The sequence below is a fragment of the Rana temporaria genome, chromosome 9 (assembly GCF_905171775.1).
Source record: "Rana temporaria chromosome 9, aRanTem1.1, whole genome shotgun sequence".
Lineage (NCBI taxonomy): Eukaryota > Metazoa > Chordata > Amphibia > Anura > Ranidae > Rana > Rana temporaria.
In genome coordinates, this window is record NC_053497.1 from 42,403,123 (window position 1) to 42,417,448 (window position 14,326).

Here is a 14,326-nt window from a genome sequence, read left to right on the forward strand (position 1 = left end):
TTTACCCCCCGGGGTGTTAACGATAGCCTTAGCAACCTCTTCTTCAGTGATTGGGGTTTCTAATTCTTCTACTATATTTTCCTCCAAAGTGGGTAACGAAGTATCTACTATATAGGATGTTACAATATCCTCTTCATTTGTAGGGACACTTAAAGATTGGTCTGCGGGTATATTGTATAAGGACTGGTAAAAATCGCTAAATGTTTTCATAATTAAAGAAGGTGTAGTTATGATTTCTCCATTTAATCCCTGGAGCTGTGAGATAAAAGTAGAGGTCTGGCGTGGATTTAAAGAACCGGCCAACGACTTTCCGCATTTATCACTAAATTTGTACTGATGTAGCGCCACTTTACCCGAATGTGTGCAAGCTGAAGATTCGTATAAATTGCGCAAGCATGTCCGAGCTGAGGCAACCTCCAGTAAAGTTTCTGTCGTATTTGATCGCTTATGTTCTGTTTCCAAGGTTCTAAGCTTTTGGACCGCCATTGTAATGTCTGCTAATCGCTTCTTTTTCTTTCGGGCACCTAATTGAATAAAAGACCCTCTCAAAACTGCTTTCAAAGCCTCCCATTGAATGGGAAGTGCAGTGGAGTCTGAGGCATGGTCCGCTAGAAAGTTTGAAATAGTTTCCGCTATATAAGTAGAGCATTCTGAGTTTTCTAGTAATCAAATATCTTAAGCCTGATGAAGAAGGAGCATCAGTGCGCATGAAGTGCGTTGACTGTTCTATGGTTCCTTGTTATGAGTGAACACAATTAGCAAAATTGTTTGGATTCTTTAAGATTTTTTGTCTGGTCACAAGATTTTAACCACTTAAGCCCCGGACCATTACGCTGGTCAAAGACCAGGCCACTTTTTGCAATTCGGCACTGCGTCGCTTTAACTGACAATTTCACGGTCGTGCGACGTGGCTCCCAAACAAAATTGACGTCCTTTTTTTCCCCACAAATAGAGCTTTCTTTTGGTGGTATTTGATCACCTCTGTGGTTTTTATTTTTTGCGCTATAAACAAAAATAAAGCGACAATTTTGAAAAAAAAAACAATATTTTTTACTTTTTGCTATAATAAATATCGCCCCAAAAAATATAAAAAAATGTTTTTCCTCAGTTTAGGCCGATATGTATTCTTCTACATATTTTTGGTAAAAAAAAATCACAATAAGCGCTTATTGATCGGTTTACGCAAAAGTTTTAGCGTCTACAAAAGAGGGGATAGTTTTATGGCATTTTTATTAATATTTTTTTGTTTTGTTTTTAGTAACGGTGGCGATCAGCGATTTTTATCGTGACTGCGACATTATGACGGACATCGGACACTGTTGACACATTTTTGGGACCATTGTCATTTTGTACAGCGATCAGTGCTATAAAAATGCACTAATTACTGTGAAAATGACTCTGGCAGTGAAGGGGTTAACCACTAGGTGGCGCTGTAGGGAGCAGCTTCACCAGAGCTACTGTGCTGCATAGGAACTTGAATGGCTTTCTAGAACAATGGATATACTCCTGACTGTTTCCCTAATTTAGGGTTATACCACCATCCTATATATAATATAGCATATGCAACAAAAGAATAGATACATAGTAATTGGGACTTTAGATTGGGATTAGATGATGAATTTTGTATATGTATAATATATATATATATATATATATATATATATATATATATATATATAGATAGATATATAGATATATAGATATATAGATATACAGTATATATATTGACACCTGTTTAAAGAGAACAAATGATTAAACAATGTTTTTGTTAATATTGAAATTAGTAGATTTCTATCATATACATGTAGCATTACCACCATTGGAGCTGCAGGATTTCTGGGCGGCGTGTTACCTCGTGGCTCCTCCGAATTTTCTAGGGGTGAGTGATGCGTATGTGCATAAACAGAAGTAAAGGAATGTCCAGACAGGTGCTCTTTGCTGTGCTCTTTATTACCCAGCCGGGTAAAAACAATAAAACTTGCGGTGAGGAAAGTAAAGTTGAAAGGAGGAAGAATAGCAGATTCAGGCGTAATGATAGGAAACAGTCCTGCTCCCAAACGTAACACTTTTCTTCACCACTCCCGCCAGAGTGGGTTCTGTGTATCCGGACAGGCCTCTCCCACTGACCTGGCAGCCGGAGCATCACTCGGACAATGATAGGAACAAATCTCTGCCACAGCCCTCCTTGGCGAACTTGAACTTGGGAGAAAGTCTCTGCCACAGACCCCTCTCAAAGAGCCTCAGAAAGACACCTCTGCCACAGGTCCCTTTTGGGAGGTACATGTATGTAGCGCGGCGCCCATGTACCTTGTAGTACTGACTATTTTTTTACCAAAAATATGTAAAAGAATACGTATCAGCCTAAACTGAGGATTTTTTTTTTTTTTCGATATTTTTGGGGGATATTTATTATAGCAAAAAAATAACCTTTTTTTCAAAATTGGCGCTCTATTTTTGTTTATAGCGCAAAAAATAAAAACCGCAGAGGTGACCAAATACCTCCAAAAGAAAGCTCTATTTGTGGGGAAAAAAAGGCTGTCAATTTTGTTTGGGAGCCACGACGCACAACCGCGCAATTGTCAGTTAAAGCGACGCAGTGCCGAATCGCAAAAAGTGGCCCGGTCATTTGGCAGCCAAATCCTCCAGGGCTGAAGTGGTTAAAGGGGCAGAAGTGGGATTTCCCTTTTCAGAATCGTGCATTTGCTGCTGGTGACGGTACTTGGTGCTCTAAATTAAGTTTTTCCCATATCAACATAATATAAGTACAGGCAACCGTTTTATAAGGAAATGTCTGAACACAGATTTTTTTTTTAATCCCAGAATTGTAGCTTTGGTGCAGAATTTGGAGACAAGGTTGACAAGAGCATCTATGAAGATAAGGACCCTGTGCTCCCTCCCCTACCTCTCCAGGGAGAGACTTTGCCGGGCTCTGCTGTGTTAATGGGCCTATTATAAGAACAGAAAGCAAAGCTTTCGAAACAGTGTTTCAGTGACCCCGGGGGACAGCAGTCCATGAATCTGGGGTTTAAATTATTCATTGGCAAACTGTATTTCCCTTCAACCCCCCCCCCCCCCCCCCCCTCATTTTCTGCTTCTTGCCTATGGGTGCTGGGAAAGGTTTTCATTATTAGCAAATTCCCTGGATACATTCGTACATTTCCATAACGTTTGCCAACCACATATTACCCCTCCTTTCTTTCCTACTCTCTCCTTCTGTACACCAATCATCACAGCCTCGTCTCCTTATTATAGTGGATAGAACTGACCGGATTCTCAAGGAAATTCATTTATAAAGTCCATTATTAAGATGGAATGGTGCGCCTTTCATCTCACCCTTGGGAATAATGGACTTTTATGTAAATGGCCAGTTAAGGATATGAATTTCCTGTCCTACAGACTCCTGAAGTAAAGGAAAAGATGCCATATCACTAAATAAAAAGCCATTCTGGCCAAAGTGGATTTTTTTATGGTATTATATTTGGAGGTTAATATTTTTTCTAGCTGAGGACTTGTCGATAAATCCAAAGCTTCTCCTTAACCACTTGCAATTTCCACAAGGCCCATGCAGATGACTGCCTTCTAGGGTGACCACTAGGGTGACCATGTGTCCCGGATTGCCCGGGACATGACTAGCCACTTCCCACCCGGCCTATAGCCGATTTACGTCCGGGAAGTGGTTCTGAAATCCTGACAGGACGTTCCAGAACGTCCTTCAGGATTTCATGCCGCGCGCGCCCGTGGGGGCGCGCAGCGCGGCGTTCGGTGATGCGGGGTGTCAGTCTGACACCCTGCATCTCCGATCTTGGTAAAGAGCCTCCAGCGGAGACTCTTTACCACGTGATCAGCCCTGTCCAATGACGGCTGATCACGATGTAAACAGGAAGAGTCGTTGATGGCTCTTCCTCACTAGCCGATCGGCGGCTCTCCTGACAGGGGGGGTTCGCGCTGATTGTTTATCAGCGCAGCCCCCCCTCGGATCGCCACACTGGACCACCAGGGATGCCCACCCTGGACCACCAGGGTGGGCAAAAAAAAAAAAAAAGTCTGAAAAAAAAAAAGCATTCAAAAAAATAAAAAAAGATGCCAATCAGTCCCCAAATGGGCACTGACTGGCAACCTGGGAAAATCAGTGCTGCCCCACAGTGTCCATCAGTGCCACCCCAGTGTCCATCAGTGCCACCCCACAGTGTCCATCAGTGCCACCCCACAGTGCCCATCCATGCCCAGTGCCCATCTGTGCCACCCATAAGTATCCATCAGTGCCACCCATAAGTGCCGCCCATGAGTGCCCATCTGTGCCGCCTATGTGTGCCCATCAGTGCCGCCTATGTGTGCCCATCAGTGCCGCCTATGTGTGCCCATCAGTGCCGCCTATGTGTGCCCATCAGTGCCGCCTATGAGTGCCCATCAGTGCCGCATACCAGCGCCGCCAATCAGTGCCACCTCATCTGTGCCCGTTGGCACTGATGGGAATCGATGAGGTAGTACTATCTCATCGGTGCCCATTAGTGCCGCCATATCAGTGCCCGTAATTGAAAGAGAAAAACTTATTTACAAAAAATTAACAGAAAAAAATAAAAACGTAATTTTTTTTAAAAATTTTCAGTCTTTTTTTAGTTGTTGCGCAAAAAAAAAAAATCGCAGAGGTGATCAAATGCCACCAAAAGAAAGCTCTATTTGTGGGGAAAAAAGGACGCCAATTTTGTTTGGGTACAGTGTAGCATGACCGCGCAATTGCCATTCAAAGTGCGACAGTGCTGAAAGCTGAAAATTGGCTTGGGCGGGAAGGTGCGTAAGTGCCTGGTATGGAAGTGGCTAGTGTAGTCCAGAGATACCCACCCCTTAAACCCGTTATACCACTTCTACATACCTCCCAACTTTTTGAGATGGGAATGAGGGACACCTATCAGCAAAAGTATGCAGGCATAGGACACACCCCTTGTCACGCCCCCTTAAAGGAGAATTGTACAAAAAACAAGATTGGGTAAACCCACAAGTGCTTCTTTTCACCACTACTATTCCTTTTATATTGGCTTTTGGAATTAATATTGGGTTTTGGAATTTACAAATGCAACAATTTAGAAATCAGATTTAGCGCTGGAAAACACTTTTTGATAAAAAGTGCATTTTATATACATCTATATAGATCAGACCAAAATGAGGGACAGCTGAGGATGAGAGAGGGACAGAGGGACATTGCTCCAAATCAGGGACAGTCCCTCGAAATCAGGGACAGTTGGGAGCTATGCTTCTACTCCCACCCACACTGTACCTATAATAATGAGACCACACCATTGTTTTGGAGTAAAAATGGCCATAACAGCCTATTTATTAAACAATGTAGGGTAAAAACGACAACTCAAAATTAACATTATAATCATTTTAATAACATATAACATCATTATAACAGTCTGGTCTTTTCTGGCAGCCCCCCCCAAACTCAAACTTCTATAATCAATACACTGCGGGCCCATAACACATTAGGCCTCCAGCCATGTAGTCCGCTCAGGGAAAAAACCCCGCCCGCAGTGCAACCATTACTGTATTCCAGCAAACCTTCAGCTGGAATACACCGCAGGGGCACATACCAATGAGCCCCCCCACCCCACTTTCATCACTTTTCTTACTGCCACCTTAAAAGACCAACAGACAAAACACCATCGCCATTTCACAGCTGTCATGACGACCCTTGACCAATGCACCTGCAAAAAAAAAAACACAAGTCAACACAAAAATATACACAGGGAGGGAGGGTGGGAAAAACTGCCTCCTCCACTAACTCAGACTGTGAACTATTCCCCCTCTGTTCCCGCCTCTCCTATTTATATAGCCACTCCCCCTCTGCCTTTTCCTTTCCTTCTCCACCCCCAGCAAAATTAACTCCTGTGTGTCCTGCACACTCAGTCATGCCTGGCCCTTCACTATGGCTTTCTTCCTTTTGTTCCGGGCCTCACTGTCCCGCATTTTGAAGGTCTGTCCCAGGCACATTTATTACAGGATAATACAGTGTCCCGGAATGAAACTGACACAGCCACCCCCCGGGCCAATCTGATGCCCCCAAAAAAGGCCGCCACATCACCGCTTTACTCTCTGAAAGCACTTGTACTGGCCGGGAATACCTGGAGGAGCACAGTCCCCACCCCCTGCTGGTGATTGGAGACATCATAAATCCTGTCTCTTGTGTCCAATCACTTTGCCGTAATTCGTTACAGCACAAGCTGATTTTTGGGAAGTGAGGGTGTCCCTGAATGGTAGGTTAGAAATGTGGTCACCCTACAGTGCCTGCAGCCAAACAACATAACATTTGTGTGTTTTCTCTGCTCAGGAGCCACAGCGTCCAGGTGCCCTTATGCCGCATACACACAACAATTTGACAAGAAAACCGTAGATTTTTTTCCGACGGAATTTTGTCTCAAACTTGTGTTGCATACACACGGTCACACCAAATTCCGACCGTCAAGAACGCAGTGACGTACAACACAACGATGAGCCGAGAAAAATGAAGTGCAATGATTCTGAGCATGCGTCGACTTGATTCCGAGCATGCGTAGGATTTTTCTCAGTCGGAATTGCATACAGACGATCGGAATTTCCGACAAGAACTTTACCCGTCGGAAAATTTGAGAACCAGCTCTCAAATTTTTCTTGGCGGAAATTCCGACAGAAAAATTCCGTTGGAGCCTACACGGTCGGAATTTCCGTCCAAAAGCTTACATCGGACTTTTCCTTTTCGGAATTTCCGATCATGTGTACGCGGCACAAGGCTTTAATGGCACAGGTATACACCAATGTACATGCAGGTATACACCAGACTGTCTGCATTCGGAGTTGTAGTCTGTATGCATGCACATTTTTACAGGAAAACAAACTACCGCCGCTCAACTCGAAAACCCGTAAACTGTGGGTGCTCAACCTGTGGCTCTCCAGCAGTCCCATCATGCTCTTGCCTTTGCCTTTGTGTACGGGCCATTAAGCTTGCCAAATTTTTTACAATGTGGGTGTTCAATATCCCTTAGATTTACCACCAGATGTGTAGTAAAAGAACATGCTTAGGCACTTAGGCCTAGATTCACATAGGGCGGCTTTACGTTGTGCGGGCGTAGCGTATCTTATTTACGCTACGCCGCCGCTACTTAGAGAGGCAAGTGCTGTATTCACAAAGCACTTGAGTCCTAAGTTACGGCGGCGTAGCGTAAATCGTCCGGCGTAAGCGCGCGTGAATCAAAGTAGGCAGGTCGTGGGCGTGTTGTATTTAAATTAAGCGTGACCCCATGTGGATGCAAGGCCGAACGAACGGCGCATGCGCACGCATGCTCAGTATCACGTCGTATTTACGACCAAATATACGCCGGCTCAATGCCTGTGATGTGAAAGTAACCAACGCACAGCCCCATTCACGTACGACTTACGTAAACGACGTAAAAAGATACGCTTGTTCCGACGTCCATACTTTGCATGGGCTACGCCACCTAGAGACCTGCTTTATCTTTACGCCGGCGTATGTCTTACGTAAACGGCGTAACTAATTGCGACGGGCGTACGTACGTTCGTGAATCGGCGTATCTTGCTCATTTGCATATTCAACACGGAAAATAACGGAAGCGCCACCTAGCGGCCAGCGTAAATATGCATCCTAAGATACGACGGCGTAGGAGACTTACGCCGCTTGTATCTTAGCCAAATTTAAGCGTATCTGGTTTCCAGAATACGCTTAAATATACGACGGCGCAGATTCGGACTTACGACGGCGTATCTACTGATACGCCGTCGTAGGTCTCTGAGAATCTGGCCCAGAAACTACATAGTTGTAGGAAAATCTAAAGCGGGTTGAAAAATGTGATAGTAAAATGAGTGGCCAATCATACGCAGGTACCTGCAGGCAATTTTAAGGCTGGGTATGGTGCACTTCATTATGAGCTTTTTTTCTCAGAAAATAGGTGCAGGAACTCAACCACGACCCCGTTCATATTTCACAAACAGTAGAAGGGTCTTAAAGGGGCATTAAATACCAGGATTGCATTACATACAGTGCAGAATTCAGGGGGTTACATACAGAGTGCAGAGCTGTCACTTGTAAACACAGAAACCAGACTTCTGTGTTTACAAGTGATTGTGGTGAGCAGGCACCAAAGGGTCTGAGCCAGAGGTGGTGAAAAAAAGCCCTGACTTCATATATGATTTACAGTAGCTCCACATTTTTTTGCTTCTGCCAGTAGCTGACATGGTGAAATGGGTTAAAGTATACAGGAAGCAAGACAGACAGGGTGTGAGAATCTACCAAGAGGCTGCTTGGAGCCACATCAAAGGGACCTGAGAGCCACGCGCCACTTCTGCACCACTAGTTTTGGTCTTCTGTTTTTAAACCTTAACGACATGAAGTAATACAACCATTCTATAGCTGCCGTCTGTCATATGCCACTTGTAAGGTACATGAAATGCTATTTAATATTTTATAGAATCGCTGTCATTCATACAAGACATTTTTTTTTCTCTTCCTAGTAAAATCCTGGAGGTGAAGATTGTTGACGATGAAGAATATGAGAAGCAAGAGAATTTCTTTGTGGTCCTAGAGGAGCCCCGATGGATGAAACGTGGGATTTCAGGTACCATGGAAGGTTACATGTTCTGAATTACAGGTGGGATCCAGCTAAAGCTTCTTTTTAGAGTTGGACAGAATGGAAGATATTTAATACCTTCCAGATTTTTATTGCTGTCTATGTTATTTCTGGGGAAGCTTCCACTCACCGCCTATCCAGTGACCACACTGTTGGCACAGGTTCTTATCTTTCTGCAGTCAGGGGTCTCCAAACTTTCTAAACAAAGGACCAATTTACTATCCTTCAGGCAATAGGGGGCCCTGGACTGTGGTCAGTGGGAGTAGAAATTGTCCCAGCGTCAGTGGGAGTAAACAATGCCTCAATCACGGTGGTCAGTGGGAGTAAAAAAAAATTAACATATCACCTTTGGTCAGTAGAGGTGTAATAGTGCCCAGTCATTGGTATCAGTAGCAAAAACAGATCTCTATTTTGGTGTCAATTGGGAGAATAGTGGCCAATCACTGGAGTCAGTGGGAGAAATAGTGGCCCATCATTGGTGTCAGTGGGAGGAATGGTGCTTCATCCTTGTTGTTAGTGGGAGGAATAGTGCCTCGTTGTTGTCAGTGGAAGGAATAGTGCCTTATCACTAGTGAGAGGAATAGTGGCCCATCTTTAGTGCCAGTGGAAGGAATAGAGCCCCATCATTGGTGTCAGTGGAGAGAATAGTCTCCCATCTTTGTGGTCTGTTGCATGAATAGTGGCCCATCATTAGTGTCAGTGGGAGGAATAGTGCTTCGTCGTTGGTGTCAGTGGGAGGAATAAAGCCTCATCATTGGCGTCAGTGGGAGGAATAGTGCCTCATCATTGTTGTTAGTGGAATTATTAGTGCCTCATCACTGGTGTCAGTAAGAGAAATATAAGCCCATCTTTTGTACAAGTGGGAGGAATAGTACCTCATCATTGGTGTCAGTGGAGGGAATAGTGCCCCATCTTCGTTGTCCATGGGAGGGATAGTACCCCATCATTGGTATCAGTGGAAGAAATAGTGCCTCATCATTGGTGTCAGTAAGAGGAGTAGTGTCCCATCATTGTTGACAGTGGAAGGAATAGTGCCTCAGCACTGGTGTCAGTGAGAGGAATAGCGGCCCATCTTTGATGTCAGTGGGAGGAATAGTACCTCATCATTGGTGTCAGTGGTAGAAACAGTGCCCGATCATTGGTATCAGTGGGAGTATTGGTGCCCGATCATTGGTGTCAGTGGGAGTATTGGTGCCTGATCATTGGTGTCAGTGGGAGTATTGGTGCCTGATCATTGGTGTCAGTGGGAGTATTGGTGCCCGATCATTGGTGTCAGTGGGAGTATTGGTGCCCGATCATTGCTGTCAGTGGGAGTCTTGGTGCCCGATCATTGGTGTCAGTGGGAGTATTGATGCCCGATCAGTGGTGTCAGTGGGAGTATTGGTGCCCGATCATTGGTATCAGTGGGAGTATTGGTGCCCGATCATTGGTGTCAGTGGGAGTATTGGTGCCCGATCAGTGGTGTCAGTGGAAGTATTGGTGCCCGATCATTGGTATCAGTGGGAGTCTTGGTGCCCGATCATTGGTGTCAGTGGGAGTATTGATGCCCGATCAGTGGTGTCAGTGGGAGTATTGGTGCCCGATCATTGGTATCAGTGGGAGTATTGGTGCCCGATCATTGGTGTCAGTGGGAGTATTGGTGCCCGATCATTGGTGTCAGTGGGAGTATTGGCGCCCAATCATTGGTATCAGTGGGAGTATTGATGCCCAATCATTGGTGTCAGTGGCAGGAATAGTGCCACATTGTTGGTGTCAGTGGCAGGAATAGTGCCACATTGTTGGTGTCAGTCAAAGGAATAGTGCCTCATATCCCAGGGAGAAATACCCACATCCAGCCTGCGGTTTGTAGACCTCTGCTCTAGGAAATAAGGGAAAATCACCCCAGCGAAGATGCAGACAGCAACAAAAACTGAGAGTAAGTATAACTATTTCCAGCTCTTTTCAAATGAAAAATACATTTTGGTGAGGTTTTCATTTCAATAAAGGATCAGTTCACTTCCAGGTGATATTTGAGTTATCAGAGGACTCTGGTGGTTTGAGATGTTTCTTTTGTATCTTTGGGAATCCAATTTTCCGCACTATATTTCAGCCAAGCTTTGAGTCTCACTTCTGCTGCTGCGGTAATATTATCACACCTATTGCTGCGAAATCTATAATATAAATGTCTCACCACCAAAGTCCCTGGGAGATGTAAGCTGGCCATACATATTGCACATATCTGGACAATTATCCTAAGATTTACTGAAATATGTGATTTGGGAGCCTAGAATCCATTCAATATGTATCCAATCAGGCAGGCCCTCACAGTACAGCTGTTTGAGATTTAAAGCTGAACTCCAAGATGAAAAAAATAAATAAAAATTTCCACTTGCAGTGAGACCAACTTCCTCCCCCCTCGCTCATCTCTCCTACAATGCAGAACTTTTAGCCCTGCATTGTACTTGATGACATCATCAAACCCAAAGGACCTAATTTCTCTACCCCTAAATGGTGCGGGAGGGGGGGGGGCCTTACTCCAAGGGTAATTTTTTTTTCTTTTAATCCTGAAGTTCAGCTGATTATAAAATCAAATTGTAATATGTATATACAGCTTACATGTCCAGCATCATCTATAAACTGTCATCTCCATTTTCTGTGGACTGACACTTTAAAGTTTATCTTCACCTTTTCTATGTGTAGTAGATTCGATTGTGCATCCTTATTTTTTATTTTTATTTTTCAAATAACATTAGATTGTGTTTCCTTGCACTTTTGCATGTTTCTTTCACTTGCCGTTTCTTTCTGACCACACCTACTTTTTCAGTTTGTGCTCATGTGACAGCTATTGCTGCACACATGGGGCTCCTGTGTAACGAATTGGCTACTGGAGTTCACACTAACTTGATCAATCTGTCGGTAATGCACAGCGCCCTCCACAGCAATGGAGGAGTACCACATGCAGGAAAGTCTGCAGACCTTTTTAAAGGAAAAAACATAATTTCTAGGCAAAACATAAAGCACTAGATTTAGAGAGAAGTGTAATTACAAAATCATATAAAAATATTAACATTTTAGCAGGGTAGACAACAGGAAGTTTGGGTTACTGTTTATGTTCAAAGAATGTTCAAAGAATTTTTATTAATACACGAATGTGTCAATTTACATGTCTGGCTTTATCACCTTTGTGATATATTGTTATGACATGAGCTTTTAGGAACTTTCAAACAGGTTGGCCTTTATAATTCTGCCAAAAATCCCAAATAAGCTTGAACTCTGCTATTGGCATTCCAAGTTGCAAGTACTATATTACATTTATACCATTATACATAGTAGTGCCGTACAATAATTGTGCTTTGTTGATCCTATTATCTCACTGCAAGTCTACCAAACAGGGGCTGTCTGACTAAAACTAGAAATTATATGCAGACCCAAAAAATGTTAAATACCCACATTTACATTTTCTGGTAGCAAAAGACCACATGATTAATGCTAATACTAATGAGAATTTAGGCCTTAATCTCTCTCATGACAGGTTTACCCAAAACACAGCAACATAAGCTAACCTGCCTCCTCTGCTGCTACTACATACCTTCCATGTGCTTCCCTACCACCCCATTTTTCCACCAAAGCCCCCTCCATGTCTCCATGATTGACTGTTGAGGCACCCAGTGCTGCATCAAAGGTAAGGTGACCAGATTTTTAAAATAAAATCCGGGGACATATTTATTTTTTCACTAGTAATGGCGGCAATCAGCGACTCTCTGCCCGTCGCCACCACCGCCCGCCTCACAGCCTGTGAAGTCTTACTCTCCGGGCCCCGGCTATTACTGGGTGGGGAGCGGAGGAAGATCACTCTGCCAGGGAAAGCAAGGAGATAAGCAGGCAGGCGGCTGGCCGGGACTTGAGCCAAGGCAGAAGAACATGCGAACGGAGCTGGATGGGTATGCACCCTGAAACTGAAGAAATATTCCCTCCACTCCGACCAGCACATGATCATCAGAAAGGGGCACAGATAATGGAAAAAAATACACCCCCTAAGTTAGTAGGAGCGGCTATTATTAAGAATTGTATTTTTTTTTTTATTCTGTACTGACTGTCTTTGAAATTCCCCCAGTCCCTGTTCAAATCCAATCCGGGAACAAAACCGGGGACAGACTTGGCCCAGGGACAGTGTCCTCAATCCGGGGACTGTCCCCTGAAAATGGGGATGTCTGGTCACCCTAATCAAAGGTGCAAGGGGAGAGTCTTGGGCTGAGAAGCACTGGATTTTACTGGTAGCTCTGGCGCTGACCAATAAGAATCAAGCCTCATACACACGACCAGTTTTCCGTCTGGAAAACTGCCATGAGAGCTTTTTTGCCGGGAAAACCGGCCGTATATATGCTCCATCGCAGTTTTCCCAACAGGAGAACTGCCAGAAAAAAAAAGAGAACCAGTTCTCTTTTTTGTAGCCGGGATTCCCATCGGTTTTTAACCCGGCAGTTTTCCTATGGGAAACACTGCGATGGAGCATACACATGGCCGGTGTTACCAGTAAAATCTATATTTTAAGATTTAATATTTCAAAGCTATGATAAGAGTTAAGTAAGAGTTCTTTTGACCAGAATTGAAAGCTTCAATATAATAAACATTTATTAGAGCTTATACAAAGTCTAATCTTAGGCCCCGTACACACGATAGAATCCATCCGCAGATAAATCCCAGCAAATGGGTTTCTGCGGATAGATCCTATGGTGTGTACACGCCAGCGGATCTGTTCCCGCGGAGAAATCTCCTCTGGGATGGATTCCAGCAGATCGGATATTTGCTGTGCTGCACAACAAATCCATCTGCTGGAATCCATTCCAACGGATGGATCCGCTCGTCTGTACAGACTTACCGGATCCATTCGTCCAAAGGGATTCCCCGCACGCGTCGTAATGAATTGACGCATGCGTGGAATTCCTTATATGACAGCGTCGCGCCCGTCGCCGCGTCATAATCGCGGCGACGGCGCGACACGTCATCGGCAGAGGATTTCCGCGCGGATTTCAATGCGATGGTGTGTACACTCCATCCCATCGAAATCAGCGGAAATCTTTGAGAGGATTTATCCGTGGAAACGGTCCGCTGGACCGTATCTGCGGATAAATCCTCTCGTGTGTACGGGGCCTAACACACAGAACCTATCTATAGTCTCAAACAAGACCGTAGGTTAAAATACATACATTTACATGAAGGAATATAGAGCATATTCCTCTAAAACATTATAGTACAAGCGTGTGCAGTTGCTACATGTAAGTATGCCTATACCATAGTTACCCTTTAGACTCATCCTTCAAGCCATCCTTCCATAAAAGTGAGCTCCCTTTCCCTTTGCATATTCATAACATACCTTATTTTACACCCATTGACAAACTGGGTACAGTGACATCCGGGGGCTGCATACAAATACACACCACACTTTTCATATATTTGTTTGTAAGAAATGGTGAAAAACCTTTATAATTTTCCTTCCATTTCACAATTATGTGACACTTTGTGTTGGTCTATAACAGGGGTCTCCAAACTTTTCAAGCAAAGGGCCAGTTTACTGTCCTTCAGACTTTAGGGGGGCCGGATTCCGACCAGTGGGGGTAGAAAATGCCTCGGGCCAAGCATCAGTGAGAATAAACACGGCCTCAGTGTTGGTGGTCAGTAGGAGCAGGAATAGTGCTCCATCATTGGTGTTAGTGGAAGAAATAGTGTCCCAT

At 44.2% G+C, this 14,326-nt stretch overlaps 1 protein-coding gene across 1 annotated transcript in view; it reads left to right on the forward strand.

Moving 5' to 3' along the window:
• Positions 1–14,326, forward strand: part of SLC8A2 (solute carrier family 8 member A2) — a 278,940-nt gene that overhangs the window by 208,981 nt on the left and 55,633 nt on the right. The window contains exon 3 of the mRNA XM_040323283.1: positions 8,500–8,603. Within this exon, the coding sequence (XP_040179217.1) occupies positions 8,500–8,603 (104 nt within the window). The remainder of the gene's footprint in view (positions 1–8,499; positions 8,604–14,326) is intronic.